We start from the raw sequence: 16242 nt of genomic DNA, 5'->3' as shown, positions 1-16242 counted from the left end.
GCCACCGTTGTATGTGACCAAGAGAGATGCCAGATCCACAGCCCTCAGGGACACCCCAGCAAATAATGAACAGCTTGAGCAGCAGGACCAGGACTGGGAGTCAGACTAGAGTAGCCTGCCTTTGGAAGTCTGGGTTTCCACCAAGTTGCCAATTCAGTGAATGCCAAGCCCTCACTTGAGAGAAAGGCTCTTTCAGCCAATTCTCTACAACCTAAATCTGCCAGAGCAGGAAAATAACACCAGTTCATAAATCTCTATGTTCAGCAAAGGTCTTGCACCTGAATTAGTATCTCCAGAGACCATGAGACAGCAGCATCTTCTGAAAGAGTCTTACAGAATGCAGTGGAAAGTGCTGGCATCTCCAGCAACTTTCCCAAAGCACTCTTCAGGCCAAATAAGGAATTTATTTTCAAAGAATCCCTCTGCAAAAGAATTCAGGTCACACAGTCTATAGAAAATATTTCACTTCTCATTACTACTACACTGACTAGGCATAAAGAGTACTGCAACAATTACTGTTGTCTTTACACACACTGGACTTTGTATCAGCACAGAGAAGAAAATACAGGGGGTAAGCGGTGTCTAGAGAAGACTGACACAGGTGGGTAGCTGTGTTGGGTGGATTATTCTGGAGGATGTCTCTGCTCTAAAACTGAGGTCTGCCCAGGCCCAAAGCTGCATTTATTAAAGTCACGTAGCTGCTATGAACCCAAACTATTAAGCCTGTCTACAAAGACCTGTGGATTCCTACTCACAAAGATTTGCAACAGGGTCAGTTCAGTCACACATCTGAGTGTCTATGTTATCCTTATGCATTTTGTCTCTCAGGCTGAGCCTGCATGGTCTAACACAGCACAACACCTAAAGGAGTAACATTTCTACAGCCCCACAATTTAGAAGCACATGCATGTGCTTAACTCTTTGCTCCATGAGCATGGATATCCCTCTGCGGGACTGAAGCTTGCACAGTGCAGGTTCTCTGCTTTCATGTGCAAATTAAAATCATACTTCTGATTCAGAGTTACCATTTCTTTCTCTGTTTGCCCATCCCTGTTTCATACAGTGTCTCTTCCAAAACTATCAGCCTGCAGCAGGAGGCATCACATTGGGGACTAAGAGCTTTGAGCAATGATTTTTCCTTAGGAACATGGATTACTGCTTGTGCACAGCAAGACAGAGTGGCAGAGTGACACAGAAGTAGGCATGGAGCAGTGTTTTCAAAACGCTTAGCTCCAGAACTTTCTCTTTTCGTTATTTAATATTTAGAGTTATAAAGTTGCATTTGACTGACATACAGCCTTGGTTACTCATGAAGTCACACTACAAAAGCCTTAGTAAGTCATCCATGCTTTCCTCATGCTAGTATAAGGTTTCACCATGCACTGTACCTTCAGTATTTTGTACAGCTAAGGTACAATGGAAGAAACAAAAGTTCTGCTCCATTTTCAGCCTTCTGAAAATATCTGCTAAGTCTGAGAGGTGTATGACCTCCCAGCAGTGCTCCCCAAACACCCTGGTCCCAAACTAGGGGAAATAGGTTGTAATTTGTTTCTCCACATGATGTCTTTTCATACCTCACCCTTTTTCTCAGATCATTTGTCAAGAGTTCACTGATCTCTTCTTGTTAGTTACAGGGGCTACAAGAAGACAGAAAAAGAATGTTTGACCAAGCATATAATGAGTCATGGGTTTAATTTAGTTCCACCAGAATCTCAATGTGACCTTGAAACCTTCTAACACAATAAATCAGACCGGAGGGTATCAGCAGAAGGTGTCTGGCAGATCCCAGTGGATGCTAACTCTGTCGGGTCTGCTCCGGGGGGCACCCCGCCTGGGAGAAGCCCATTAAAGAGCCGTCTCGGTGTGGAGTCCGCTCTCCAAGAAAGCCACCCGTGGGGTTTTCTGTTCCCGCAGAGGAACCTGTGGCCACGGTCACCCAGCCCGCAGCTCGTTTGAAGGCACCGGAGCATGGCCCCGCCGCCCGGGTGCGAGTCCCGCGGCCCGCAGGTGGTTCCGCGGGCGGGAGGGCAGCCCGGAGGGCGGGCGGACTCCGAGCCCCGTGTCCGGTGTCGCCCCTCTCCGCGGCCCCCCATGGCGGAGCGGCTCCACCCCGGCCGTGTCAGTCACGCCGCTGTGCCGGGCGGCGGGCGCGGGCGGCGGGCGAGGAGGGGGCCGGGGCGGAGGCGGACCTGCTCACCCCGCCTCCCGCCGCCGCTCGCTGCCGGCAGGGCTGCGGGGCAGGACCCGCCGCCGAGCATCCTCCGGCCGCGGGGCCTCGCTACGCTCCCCGCCGGAGCAGGAGGCGGTGACAGGTGCCCCAGACCGGGACCTTCCGGAGCGCCCGCCCGGCAGCGGCCCCGCAGCTCGGGCGTAGCGGATCTCTCCCTCTCCGCTCCCGTCCGTCAGTCGGGGGTCGAGGGCTGGCGGCGGCGGCGGCAGGACGCCGTCGGTCTCCTGCTTGCCCCCTCACCACCGAACCGGAGGGGACACCTAAAAGTCGCGGGAGAAGATTATGGCAATGTGAGTGAGCAGCGGAGCCGCCTGGCCGGAGCGCCCCTGTACCCCGGCGGAGCGGAGCGCGGAGCTGCGGGACTGCCCCAGCCCGAGCGCTGTTCGCGGCGGTCTCCGAGCGGAGCGGCCTCCAGCCCTGGCCCAGGTTTGTGAGCTTTGCTGTCCGAGGGGAGGCCCCGGGGAAGGCGCGCTCCCGCTGCCGGAGCTGCGCCCGAGGCCGCGGCACAGACAGCCCATCGCGTCCCGGGCTTTCCGTCTGTCCCGTTTCGCCGGCCGATGTCCCGCCGCCCTCGGGGGCAGCGCCGGCACCTCGCCCGGCCCCGCGCAGGAGGGCAGCCCCGAGCCGAGCTCCCGTCCCGGCCCCGGGCGGGGCGGCGGGCGCTCCCCGGGCCGGCGCCCAAGGGGCGGCTGTTCTGTCAGAGCTGCGAGAGCCGGGAGCCTCCGACCGCGGCTCAGCGGGAGACCCGTCCGCATACAGGCACCCCGCGACGGCAGCGGGGGCACGCGCCGCAGGGATAAAGCCTCGGGAAGAGCGGAGGGAGAGGGTTCGCGCTGCGGGTGATGGAGGGGGAGCGCGGCCGTCGGGGCTGAGCTGTCCCCGCCGCTGCATCGCCGCAGCCCCGCGCCTCGCAGCCTCTGCCAGCTGCCCTCGGCACTGCCATTTTTGCTTTTTGCGGTTTTTTTTTCACTAATAGTAAAACGTGGCGAGGCCGGACATTGCCTCTTGTAGTTACCAAACCGGGCTCTTTGGAGGGCGAGGCGTTAAACAGAGCCCCATCTGCCTTATTTCACTAAGTAATTCATGTAAGATGTGGATCACCTCCATTGTTTCTACAACGCAGAAAACACACCAATAATTAACAGGTTAATCCTAACTGAGATTATTTAAATCCAGGAATATTTTTAGGATATTGCCCTTTGGGGAAATAAAGGGAGTGTGCTAATAGTGAAAAGTATGTGTTTATATTTGGAGTAACAACAATACAGAAATTAAAGAGAATTAAGAAAGACATCAAAAGTCTCCATCCCATTTCTGTTATTAACTCCACCATCTCATGTTACTGTGCAGCATTTCTGAGCACAAGCAGTCCAAGTTTTATAATATTCTTCCTTTTGAAGACCTGACATTTGAAATGGGTGGATTTCTGAGCCTTTCTGTTCCAACTAACCAACGTAGCTAACAGATAAAGTGCTGCACAAAGGATAATCATGCACCATTTATAATTATTGTTTGCTTAAGCAATCTCTAAGAAGGCTGAAATACTTAAACATTCACATTTCTGCTATCCCCAGCGATGTGCTACTGTTGTTCTCAGTGCATGCATGATGTCCTGGGACTAAATTATAAAGTTTTCATGTTAAACAGGTTTTTAAAAGGATGTTTGGCTTCAAAAATGTCCTATGTGATTTGAATATGCTGAAAGGAAAAAATTACTTAAACTCTTCTTCTGAAATTGAAATATTATTCTCAACTTGCAAAATAAATGGAAAGTTATGTTTTGTTACTGAATAGGGAGTGTGCTTTAAAGAATGCTTTTTTAAAAACATTTTCAGAGGCAACTTGCATTGTTTTGAATGAGCTTACTGAGTACAGAGTAGTGGCACAGGTTTGATTAGTTAAGGAAGATGTCCTTTGTGGTTGCGGTTTGGGAATACAGAGAATTCTTGAACAGTAAAGGCAATGAAGCCGCTGATAAAATCAGATCACACACTCTTTGTTACAGTATCCTAGGTCTCAACAGTCTTAATAGGAAGATTTTCATTTTAAGGGCTTCTTAACTTACTGTTTCATTTCTTTGAGTTACCCACCACTTAATTTTCAATATACATATATAAATTATTCTTTTTGCCTTGATTATGTGAGAGTTTGAACGTATTTATGTACAGTTCTGTTATTTACATGAGATCTGAAGAGGCCAAATTAGTTTACAAAACAGACTGTTCATTTTTCCAATAGTCACTCTTTTTGTGTTTTTTAAACTTCTGTAAAACCAATAGCAAATCCATATCAAGGCTTTTAAAATAACACCCAAATCTTTCCAACATTGTAAGTTATGGACAAGTACACTCTGGGAAGATAACACTTTTGTAATGAATGCTCATAAACATTGACACATAAAAATAGTAGAATCTTAAGTTGGGTTTATTAAAAAAAAATCTACTTTAGTTAATTAGTTAATTATTTTCCTAAAATAATTCACTCGTTAAAAACCAGAAAAAGATAAACAGAATGGCACAGGCAGCAAGGATGATACCAGTTCTGCACCACACAGAGAAGAATACATTAAGCTTTGCCCCACATGCAAGATTTTGACATTAAAGATCTACAGGAATGAAGATGACAAGTCATTCCCCCATTCTGCTCTCAGCTATCAAGGCAGCAGAAGGGTTAACTCTAGAAAAATTAATTATACACAGTCCCAGAACAATAGTGGTTGGGAGAGGGGCGAAGGGGCGAGCTGAACAGTGGTGGGAGCCTATTAGATGTGGTGAGGAAAACTCCCACTGGCTGCAGCAGGGCCACTGGCTCACCCAGGATTTCCACAGTGCAGGGCCAGTACTCCAGGGACACCCAAGGTTAACTTTAGGATGAAGCAAACGTTAAAAATGACACCAAAGATACATCCGAAAGTGATGCTCTACAAGAACATCTCTCAAACTAGTTTCTTGGGAAAGAGAACTTTTAAGAATTTAGATTGCTTACTTGCCAGATTGCTTGGAAATAAAATAAGGACATTTTTAGAAGGAATATCCAGTTTTCAGCTTTCATGAATAGGAATGTGTCTCCTTTTCAAGAAATTAAATGATCTGAAGGCAAAGCTGTTTCCACAAAAGGTAGATGCATGATACAGACGTATTTTTTTTGTCCTGGCAGTTTAGGATTTCTGTGTGTTGGATGAAATCATTAAGTATCTTACAAGATTTTACTTTAATTAATTTAGTATTTTTTTCCCAACAGCTCAACATTCTCTACTTGGAGGCTCTTTCTTTTCCTTTTGACGATAAAGATGAAAAGAAAGTGGATATTGGAGGATTTTAATTTTATCTTTTTTGGTGTGCTCTGCCTCCTTTTCATAGATGGAGGTAAACTAGAACAAATAAAACGTAAGTAGACTTCAAACAAAGCTGTCACATTCACCTAAATTAGACATTTTCCTTCTATTTTCAGATGTGGTTCAGGAAGGAATGTCCTAAACCTTCTAATATTCTTCCTCCTTCTAATCCTGTGTTTAGTGGAATCAGGTCACACCCACATTTGGGGTACATTTTCCTAAAGCTGTACAGGTTATAGTGCATTGTAAAGGACATAACACATCAGTTGGAGAATCTGTTTTATTTCAAATATCCTGAGTCAAGAGTGTGCTTGATTCCATTTAGTAACCTCTGTAAACATCTGACAGATTATCTGGAATCTGTCCCATGTGTAAGACTATTGTGCTGAAGTTTTCAGCTAGTGTAAAGCTCGTCCAAGACTGTTCTCTTGTGTTGTAAAAACAACCTCATATGAACTGGATTAGGTACATCCCTTGAGAAAATTAAGAGTCTAAGCACTGTCAAAAACTTGATGAGAAGAATTGAAAAGAATACAAACAAAATAAAGGGAGCGTTTCTGCAAAGCCTGTCATCCGTGGGAGATGTTAACACATTTCAGAAATCATGGCATGGAGGAATAGCTACCCAAGTAAGTCAAGGAGTTATTGACTGCTTCAGCCTTGTTACTAGATCTCTGGAATGCTCTCCCTACCTGCACAGGCTGGGTTTTGGCCTCCTTCTTACAAAAGACATTGCTTGCCCTTGAGAAGTCATTGAAATTTTTAGCCTCAGTCTCAGCAGCTTCTGCTTCCAAGGAATTAGATGGAGAAAAAAAAAAAAGAGTGAGTTCCAGAAAGGCCCTCTGCCCCACTGATCTCACCCACAGGGAAGTGAGTGAGTGTGAAGGAACCTTGTTCAAAGAAAGAACAGTGTGAGAAATTACCAGACTCCAGTTGTCTGCTTTTTCGTATCATGTGTTTCATTTGTCATGCTTCTGTGTGAAGGGAAAGCAGATCACAGTTTCTACTAACAGTCCCTAGCTCTTGATAGCTTCTTCTAGCCCAGTAAATGTGAAGAATGTCCCTGGCTTGGATTATCACATGGAAGATGAGTATTTTGTTAAGATATCCTGAAGCATCTTCTATACTGAGGGTAATGGATGAAACTGAATTTGGATATCATTAAGATAACAGAAAGGAATTCCCACACAGAATCACATGAGAAACACTCTTTTATTGTAGAGATTGAAGGTTTCAATGTGACAGGGAGAGACAGGACAACAATGTCTGACAGGTATGTGGATTTCTGCAAATCTGCAACTGCAAGATCAAAAGTGCTTAGTGAACAAAAAGATCTTAAAATATTTTGAAAGCTGATGCATCAATTATTTCAGCATCTCTCTGCAGTACAACCTGGGATTTTCCTCAGTTGGACCAATTGCTTTGGTTTTGCAATGAAAAGGTTTTGTTTCCTATAAGCCTGCCTGAATGATCGGGCACTTTAATTTTCTTACCTAAACAGGTGAAAGGATAAAGTCACCTGTATGAAAGCCATTTTATCATCATTTCAGGAGCTGCAGTTTTGGAAGAATGGGAGGCCATGTCATTTATTTTGATTTGGGAGGTTAGAAAAAACAGCATGTGAAATTAAGGGTGTTTCTGTTGTGTGATTCTCCAGGAAAAGAAAAACTAGTTTACAGAAAACTCTGCACACCTAAATACACTTTGTAAGCATGGAATGGAAATTTTCATTCATAGCTCTTTCAATTCTTTATTGTTTTACAGATTCAGATACATACTGTGTGTTCCAAGATAAGAAGTACCGTGTAGGAGAAAGATGGCATCCTTATCTAGAACCCTATGGCCTTGTTTACTGCGTTAATTGTCTTTGCTCAGAGGTAGGACTGCTGAGTTATTATCCTACAACTTCTACTTGCTTCACTGACTATAATCCTTTCCGTTGTAGCTACAATTTGACAAAGCCCAAACCTGTTTCACTCATGGGTCCTGGTCATGCTGCAGGAAATCAAGGCAGGTGATCCTAGTGAAGGGAAAATACTAACAGAGAAGGCCAATACTGGCAAATAATACTCACATAGCATAGACAAAACAGCTCCTTAACTAGCCAGAAGCTTTGTGGATGCTGGGCATTACATCTTGACAGATCAGGCCCTATTACCTAAGTATAATCCTTGCAGTTCCACCAATATGGACAATTATGCTGAACCTGAATTTGGTACTTTGATCTGTGTACAGTGCCAACATCTTCCAGTCAAAGCATCTGCTGCCCTAAAGTGCTGAAGGAACAGGCTTGGATGTAGCTGTTAGTAAAAGTCAGTCAAAGAAGAACGAGATGATGAAACATGAGAAAAGGTTATGGGGAGCAGAGAGAATTGGATAAAACATGAAAGGGCTCCTATCAGTTGATGGCTGATGCAAAAACACAGCAGTCAGAGATCCCCATAGTATGTCATATATGGCTGGGGGGAGGCACAAAAATGAGGGCAGTTTATGTCCCTTAGAGTACTTTAAAATAAACAATAAGCGATCTTAATCACTAACACATGAGACACTCCAGATGCTGAGTTCTGTCTGCTGTATTTAATGCAGAATAAAGTATTCCTGGCTATTTTCCCTCCCTGCAAGTGTAAAATACTGGGCCCCTGTGCAGCATTTGCTCTGAGGGAATCTGCTACTACAACTCAGTGCAGAGATGCACTAACAGTAGTCCCACAAGTTTGGCTGCAGAATGCAGCTGTGCGAGAAAAACCAATGTAGTAGGAAGAAAGGAAAATCTTTGTTTAGAGCAAAAAGGAGTATCCAGTCAACTTTTGTTGACGTATATGCAAAGTTGAAAACTCCCTCAGAGTCTGTGTGGATTAAAACACTCATTAAATCACTGGAAGGATGTGTCTTGGGTGGGAAAAAATTAACTGGAAGCCCTAGAGATCTGGATACAAATAATTGCTTGATGATTTTTAGGGAGCTGTTAGACAGCCTGGAGGGATGGGAAAGTGCATGGTCAGCTCCTCTAGAGAACAGCACTGCTGGGACCCAGGCACACCCACACACACCCACACATTATGAGCCTCCAAAAAAAGTCTGTTTTATTTTTTAACTTGGGCACGGAAGACAAAGTGACAGTTCAGGGCAGCAGGTTTAGTAAAGAATGAAACCGCTTATGGTAGTTCCCAGTACATGCAGCTCAGAAGTGGACTGGACTCTACTCCCTTGTCTGCTATATTTTACCTTTGGTGTACCATGAGGGTGCAAAATGTAACCTGGGATTATTTCAGCAGTGAGGATGCTGAGGGATCTCTTGGATGTGACTCTTGTTGTCTGGAAGGAAGATTCCAAATAACAACTGCAGCATCCAACCACTCATTTGAGCTTTGTCCTGGCCAAAGTCATGTCCTCAGAGCACTGACCTACAATAAAAGCTCCTGAAGCTTCATTAGTTTCATGAGGTTTCCTTCAGGAATCCCTCAATGATTTAAAATTTTAACAAAATAAAGGCATTAGACATGTCATGACATAGCACAAGCACAGACCATAAACCAAATATGACAGCATAAAAGAGAAAAGTAAAGTGTGCCACAGATAGCAAGTAAGAGAGACCTAAGTGTAAACCATGTATGATTCCCTGTCAGGTAGGCGAGGGATCTATATAGAGTCTGATGCAGCGACTGATTCCCTCACACTGCAGAGAAAAGCAAAAAAATCCCTAGAGGTCTTCATGGCCAGTGTGATCAAAATGTCTTTGCTCGCCACAAACATTGTGATCTGCATGATGTCTGCACAAAACAAGTCACATCAGCCAGGCAGCAGACAGAGATCTCTGCTCTGTCTCTAAACAGTCTGTCTGTCCATCCCCCCAGCACACACTCTTCAGATGTTTAAGAAAAAGGTGAGACAAATTAACTAAACAGAGGCCAAATTATTCAGCCTGGCATTAAAAAAGCTTTCCTGTTTTTGTGTGTATATAGTATTGTATTTTTACAAGTTATAACTTACATACTTAAACCAGAATAAAACTATACATAATTCAGTGTTCTCGCCCTGTTCCCCCTTCGTTTTACAACCCTTCCTCCCCCCCAGTTCACAGTGGAGCCTGTTGACTGTTACTGTCAAGTAAATTTGAGCACTCACAATTTGTTAGATCATTATTTTACTCCTAAAATACAGCAGCTTTTTGCTTTTGCTTGTGTTCATAGTCATATCTGCAGGGTTAAATGACTGCTCTCCACACTCAGCACTGATAGCCCAGCTTGGGGAGAGAGATGCATCAACACTCTTTGGTACCTGATGCAAAAATGTGACTTTGGCCCTGGGTCAGAGAGACTGACCAGTGCTTGAGTCCCACTCTGGTCAGTGGGGTTGCTCTCCCAAATATCACTGTGAATATAGGCATAAGATCAGTCTCACTAAGCACAAGATCAGTTAAAATAGTTCTGTCCTGCTGCAGACAGTGGAGTCTGGCCAGCAGCACAGAGCAGAAAAGTTGGCCTGCAGAATTTTATCACAGTTGACCATGTACAGAAAGTAAACATTCCCCTCAGGAGATTCCGCAGGACTTAAACTGAAAAAGAGTGAGGTCATGGAACTGGACAAGTCAGCAACATGGAGCCAGGTCAGCAGGCAGTGCCAGCCTTTCTTCTACAGCAGTGTTTCACAGGCTCCCATGTCTGCTGGGCAAGGAGCTGTGCAGACCAGGGATAGTCCCTATTCTGTGAAGCTTCTGCAGTCTAAAATTTGCTCCTCTTCTACAAAATCAGTATATTTCATTTCAGTTCTCATTGGAAACAGATGGTGATGTCATTTTTAGTGTCTCTTTCCAAAGCAGATGCACAACTGTAGTTTGTGGCTAGCAATGATCTAATAGTAGGATTCCAGCCTGTGGTCTGCAGATACTTGTCAATGAATTATTTTGAAAGAGATGACTAGAAAGGCCTATATATCTGCTGTCTATGGAAGTCTGCACATCCACTGAAAACATTTCAGTGCTCCAGAAGGCATATGAAAATAAAGTGGGTTTAGTCCTGACACGACCTAAAACTACAGTCATAACTTAATGTCAGTGTTCATGCTGAAAGATCTTTCTTGCTATAAACATGAGCAACTCAGAGGTAAATTAAGAGGATGAATTATAGATGGGAAATGGGAATTTGAAATTGATGGTCTTTTCTGGTTACAGACACTGGATAATGAAAATTCCCTGTGTTTTAATTATAAATCAAACTTAGATGTGGTCAAATAGAATATTATGTTAATGACATGAATAATGAACCTTATTCCCAAGACTTAACTCATATTTCTTAGAAAAATGGCTACTTACCAACTGGTGTTTTTTGTCTACTGGGAAAGCAATAAAATGAAAACAAAAGACTCTCCATCGTTTTCAGGAGCAATTACAGACGCTATTGTCTCTTGCGGTCTTGAACTAACCCTCAGTAGGGGATATCTCAGAGACCTACCATTTATCCATGCCTTAGTTTTGGAAATGCAATTCCTAAGCATAATCTGCTCAAAAGAAAAAGACAAATGGAAATTAAAAGAGAAATGGAGATTGTTGCCATCCATTTTTAGGCACTTCCTCTGATTTTAAGGTTTGTAAGGATTTCTGACCTCCAGCATAAATTCAAAGGCAATAGAAGTATCTGGGCTTACCTTGGTATGAGTGAAACCAGAATGTTGTAAAAAGGCATTTTTAAAAAAATATTTGGATGTAGAATAGAGAACACAGAGATTTGTAAGACAGCCCATTTCATTAAAATACTATGTACTATGTTCCACCTGCAGAATGGAAATGTTTTGTGCAGCAGAATAAGATGCCCAAGTCTACACTGTGCTTCCCCTGTGCATGTACCACAGCTGTGCTGCCCACGATGCCCAGGTAATTCCTATTAGTGACAAGTAGTCCTTTCTGAAATAGTTATTTAATATGCTGAGTAACAACAAAATTAAATATCTGTGCTGGAAAACTTCTGTGAAGTAAACATCCTCCTGTATCCCTTTAGGTCATGAGAGGCTTGTCCTACAGTAAGTTACAGTATTTCTCATGGTGTTTTCTGTTTAGGAAATCAGAAATATAGATTTGTGAAGGGATCAGGTGAGCTGCCAATCCCCTACAATCCAGGCAGAAAGTAGCAGAAGTTTCATCGACTGTCCATTCCTGATTCCTTGTCTCTACATTCTATCACAATAAAACACCATCCCACAAATTTCCTAGGTTTCTGGTTTTGGTGCTTTTCATAAGAGCAGACCAAAATATATGGTTATTTGCAATGGCTCTCTGTTAACAAGCAATTCAAAATTGCTGTGGCAAGCATGAATTTGTATAGTGTCACTGTACAACCAGTCTGGTAACATTTGCCTTTTACATCTCAGGTCCAGGCATGGCTTCATAATTAGTAGAGAGTGTTGTAAATCATAGAAGCAGTGCTGTAGAAGTTTATGACTATATAAATCCAATTGGATACTGTATAGTAAATTCTCCAGACTGTACATTTATTATATGCTCATTATTAAGAGCCACTGTATGAAAGAGACTAAGCAGGATCTTTCACGAGCCTGTTCCAGCATTCCCGACATGGCCTAATGGCTGGTAGATTTGACTGGAGCTTTTCCCTAAATGTCTGTCTTAGTGGCACCCCACATTTCCACTTATAAAAGAGTATTCATGCAGCATCATAGAAAGGGGTTTTATTTGACTTTCTCCAGAGAGTTTAATTGTCTGAGGAAAACAGCTGTTCCCTGACCAAAGCCTGTGAGCAGGAGGCAGTAAGTGCACAATGGCAGAGGAACATGAGTGCACAAAAGGTTGCTGTTCAGCTGGGATGGATGTGTTTACTGCACTTACTGGATAATAAATGGCATCCACACATCAATTTTGGGTAGGATTCATCTTCCCCGACAATTATATGCACTCTCTATCAGATTTGAGTATCAATATCTGATCTATGTATCTAGAAGCCTTTTTTAACCAGTGACAAGGAAGAACCATTTCTAGCATATAACTCATCTGATGCTGTGATGCTGCTTTGGTGTCCTAGGATGAGATTGAGCCCATCCAACTTTAAATCCAACTCTTTGGCATCCAGCTGATGACTGGAGTTTTATCTATGATGGTCTAATACTTAGGAAAGAAAATTTGTAAGGCAGAATGCTTTCTTTGGCCAACTATAACTTAGTAAAATGGTAAGGTGCTGGTTCTTTTGTTTCCAGATCAAAAGAAGGACTGGTGTACTGGTGTGCCCAAAATCTGGTCTGTTTTTTCAGCTAATCTAAACTTCAGTTGGCAAGACAATCATCCAGATGCCCTTTACAGCTGTTGGAAACATGAGGGTGATTCATCCTGTTACCCAGAATGAGAAGACTTTTTCCCTGGAGATGCCTGTCACTCTCCACTGATTATTGAGGGAGCACAGGAAAACAGCTTACACTGGATGCTTACTTTTTGACAGTTTAAATTAAATCACAGAAGTCCTACTCAATAATTGGCATCTTCAGTCAGGAATGTTTTCTATTCTTTTTTTAGTATCTCTGTACAGTATCTACTATAGAATCATAAACGCTTCTAGATTGATTGGTTTTGCTTCAAGTGCTCCTTGGCAAAGAACTGTTTTGGCTTTTTTTTGTTCATGAGTTGCAAATTTCATGATATCTATGAAGATTTCAAAACATTCTACAGTGGTCTAGTAAGGAAGAGTAAGGCCCCCTGTAAACTCTCAAATCCTTCTTATCAAATTAAGTTCTTCCTATTCATAGATTTCAGCTGGAATTTTGTACTCTGTGTTTAAACTGATAAATATGGAAAATTATCAGAATGAGCCTTTCCTGAATTGTGATATATTATCTTCTCTTAGCTGCTCCTAAAGTCTATTTGTAATCAATCTGCTACAAATGACAGGCCATTACATTGCTAGCTGTGCACTATCTCATTAAAAATGAGAGTCCCACTAAGGTCTGTTTTTCCCCTAATTGAATCTGTAACAATATTAGGCAAAAGAGAATGCGTAGCCTCTTGTGATTTCAGGGGTTATTTGCATTCTGCTTTCTGCAGTGATTATGTGTATCATATTTGGTGCTCTATCTTCAGTGGCAAATGTTCATGCTCGATCTGAATAGGATCTCAAGCATTCTTGGAGATCTTAGGCCAGCTTTCCATTTCTATGTGTCTGGCATACAATGTCTTTTGTGCAACATGCCATGATATGCAGGAAATTCACTTCTCTAGTTTTCCTGGTTATTTTTTAATGGAATGTGTGAGAGCTTTGGCCATTGGCCATCCATGTGAATTATTCTCATAAATGCTCATTATATTCTGTTACATATGTTTCCCCTCCATTTCTCAAGCTGCATTATAGAAATGAGTAGTGCTAGTCAGAGTGACCTGAGGCTCTTCTCTTGCCTCTCTACAGGCCTTGTAGGGTGTAACTGCCCAAATCACTGCCTTGTTATTTAATGAAGTAGAGGTAATGCCAGGAGGCAGCAACTTTCATTGGATGCTGAACTTCTTAGCTACCTAAGTGGAGGAGCTGTTGAAGGGATTCCTTTGAGAAAAGTTGGCACTGCTCTCCCCCTGGAATTAATGTCTCCTACATCCATAGCGACACTGGACTTGCTGACACAAAGAGATGCAGTGTTTGTATCCTGTCTCCCTGGAACCAGATACCATGAATCTTAAGTAGTTTTTAGACATATGTTATGAAGCATCTTCTACTTTCATCAGTGGTTCACCAGCTTCTACCATAGATTCACTGTTAACTTTTCTTTTTTTTTAAACCTATTCTTTCTAGCATTGGCAAATTCCAGACCTTGTGTCTTATAAAGATCTAGATATTCCTTCCTTTTGAACCTCTGAAAAGTAGTTTACCATCTGAATTGTATTCTTACCACCACACATACGTAAGCAAAAATACTAGGGTCACATGAATTGGGACTCTTTTTGCACATCAGTGAGACCCAAAGGACATCACATGCTTCTGAGCTTGGTCTCCCTCCTTCCACCTCAGTATGCTCCGGGCATCATCAGAGGGGAGGTGATTTGTAGTCAGGGAGAGAATTCACTGTCATTTTTAGATCTGGATCAGCTCTTTACCTAGAGTGGACCTCAGAGCTTCTGACTCCTGTCATGAAAATAAACTTCATGTACTGTTGCAGTGGGGATACTGCAACACGCATATATCAAACCAGGAGTCCCGTGGAAAGGAAATATATATGGACAGACAGATTCTTGCTAGATGTTTCAGAGAGATGTTTATTTCTCCAGCCGCATGGCCGGGGCTCTGCTGAGGAACTGTTCCAGTCACGGGACCAAGGGTCCTTCTGCCCGCGCAGGGAACACAAACCAACCAATGGGAACGAGGCTGAGCAGGGGCAGGGAAACCCCGTGTCTGTGCCCTCAGGGCCCCTCTCCCAGGGCTACACGGCAGGGGAGGGACCCCAACACCTCACCCGTTTTATTTTAATAAAAGGGGAATGAAAACAACTGGATAAACGTAACAAGAACAGTTTCAAAACAAAACAAGCCACCCTCCTGAGTCTTTAAATGTCCAATCAGATTCTGTGGAACATCTTAGGGCTGACAGAAGGGAGACAGGACTCTCTGAGCATGCTTTGTGGGGAAACTGAGGCAGGAGAGGGTTTAACTTCTTCCCTTCCCCTTTTCATCCCCCAGTCGGCATTGGAAAGGGATTTTTGGGGAAACAATTGGCAAAAGCATGGTTTTGTGAGGGAAACCATGGATGAAAAAACGGATTAGGAATACACTGGGGGTAATAGGACATAGGGTAAAAGGGAAAAGTGGGATTAGGAAAGGGAAACTGTAGGGGGGGTTTACAATGGAGATATTGTCTAACATGACTACGATTTTTTGCATATATACTGCCTTTTACAGGAACACCATCAGGCCCAGTGACCTGCGATGCTTGTAACCCTTTTCTCCCTAGAACAATTTTGAATTCCACGACTTCTCCATCTCCCAAGCTTGGGATGCATTTTTCAGGGTTATTGTTTTTAATAGCAGTTCTATGCACGAATATGTCTTGCTGGTTGTCACACCTTGTTATAAAACCATAATTTTGCTTAACATTATACCATTTTACTATCCCTAAGGTCTTAGTTACTATGATCTTCTCCTTTTTCCGAGTGGCTGCTGTTTTCTGTCTCGCTGCGTCTTTGCTCTCTCTTTCGGTCGCTCCCGTGTTGGAATTGTCGGGGCTGCTGGTGCCTGCGCGCTCTTCCCGGGGTCGCGTTCGGGGCCGCGCGGGCCGGGCCGGGCCGCGCCGCTCAGTTCTCCGTGCGTCGCCTCCTCTGGTCGCAGCTTCGCTGCCGATGCCGGGCGCTGCACCCACGTCTCGGCCGGGCCCCCGAGCGATGACTCCCCCGCGCCCTGCTCCAGCGCGTGTTTCGGCTGGGCGCGGCTCCGCTCCACCGCCACTGCCGCCCGCCGCCGCCCGCGCGCCGCCCCTCTCGGCCGGGCGTTCACGGGGCTCGCTCCACCACGCTCTGTGCTGGGCCGGGCAGGCACCGCCGGGTCCCGCCGCTCCTCGCTCCGCCACCGACACTGCGGCTCGCGTGGCTCCGCCCGCGCGCGGGAACTGCCTCGCTGCTGCTCGCAGAGCGCTCGGTGCACGTGGCCTGGGCCGCACGGTCCCTGCGCCAGGCTTCCCTTCGCCAGGACACAGCTGACATTGTT

At 44.3% G+C, this 16242-nt stretch overlaps 1 protein-coding gene across 3 annotated transcripts in view; it reads left to right on the top strand.

The window, feature by feature from the left end:
- Nucleotides 1-2207: 2207 nt before the first annotated feature.
- CHRDL1 (chordin like 1) overlaps nt 2208-16242 on the top strand; it is a 40591-nt gene continuing 26556 nt past the window's right edge. For 2 of the 3 annotated variants that reach the window (XM_039572201.1, XM_039572199.1), the window contains exons 1-4: nt 2208-2656; nt 5471-5616; nt 7329-7441; nt 11343-11436. In XM_039572201.1, coding sequence (XP_039428135.1) covers nt 5520-5616; nt 7329-7441; nt 11343-11436 — 304 coding nt within the window. In that variant the 5' untranslated portion in view covers nt 2208-2656; nt 5471-5519. The remainder of the gene's footprint in view (nt 2657-5470; nt 5617-7328; nt 7442-11342; nt 11437-16242) is intronic. The other variant, XM_039572198.1, reaches the window with a different exon arrangement.

This window comes from Corvus cornix, chromosome 4A (genome assembly GCF_000738735.6).
Source record: "Corvus cornix cornix isolate S_Up_H32 chromosome 4A, ASM73873v5, whole genome shotgun sequence".
Lineage (NCBI taxonomy): Eukaryota > Metazoa > Chordata > Aves > Passeriformes > Corvidae > Corvus > Corvus cornix.
The sequence above is the reverse complement of the archived record's forward strand: the minus strand, read 5'-3'. Positions and strand labels throughout refer to the sequence as shown.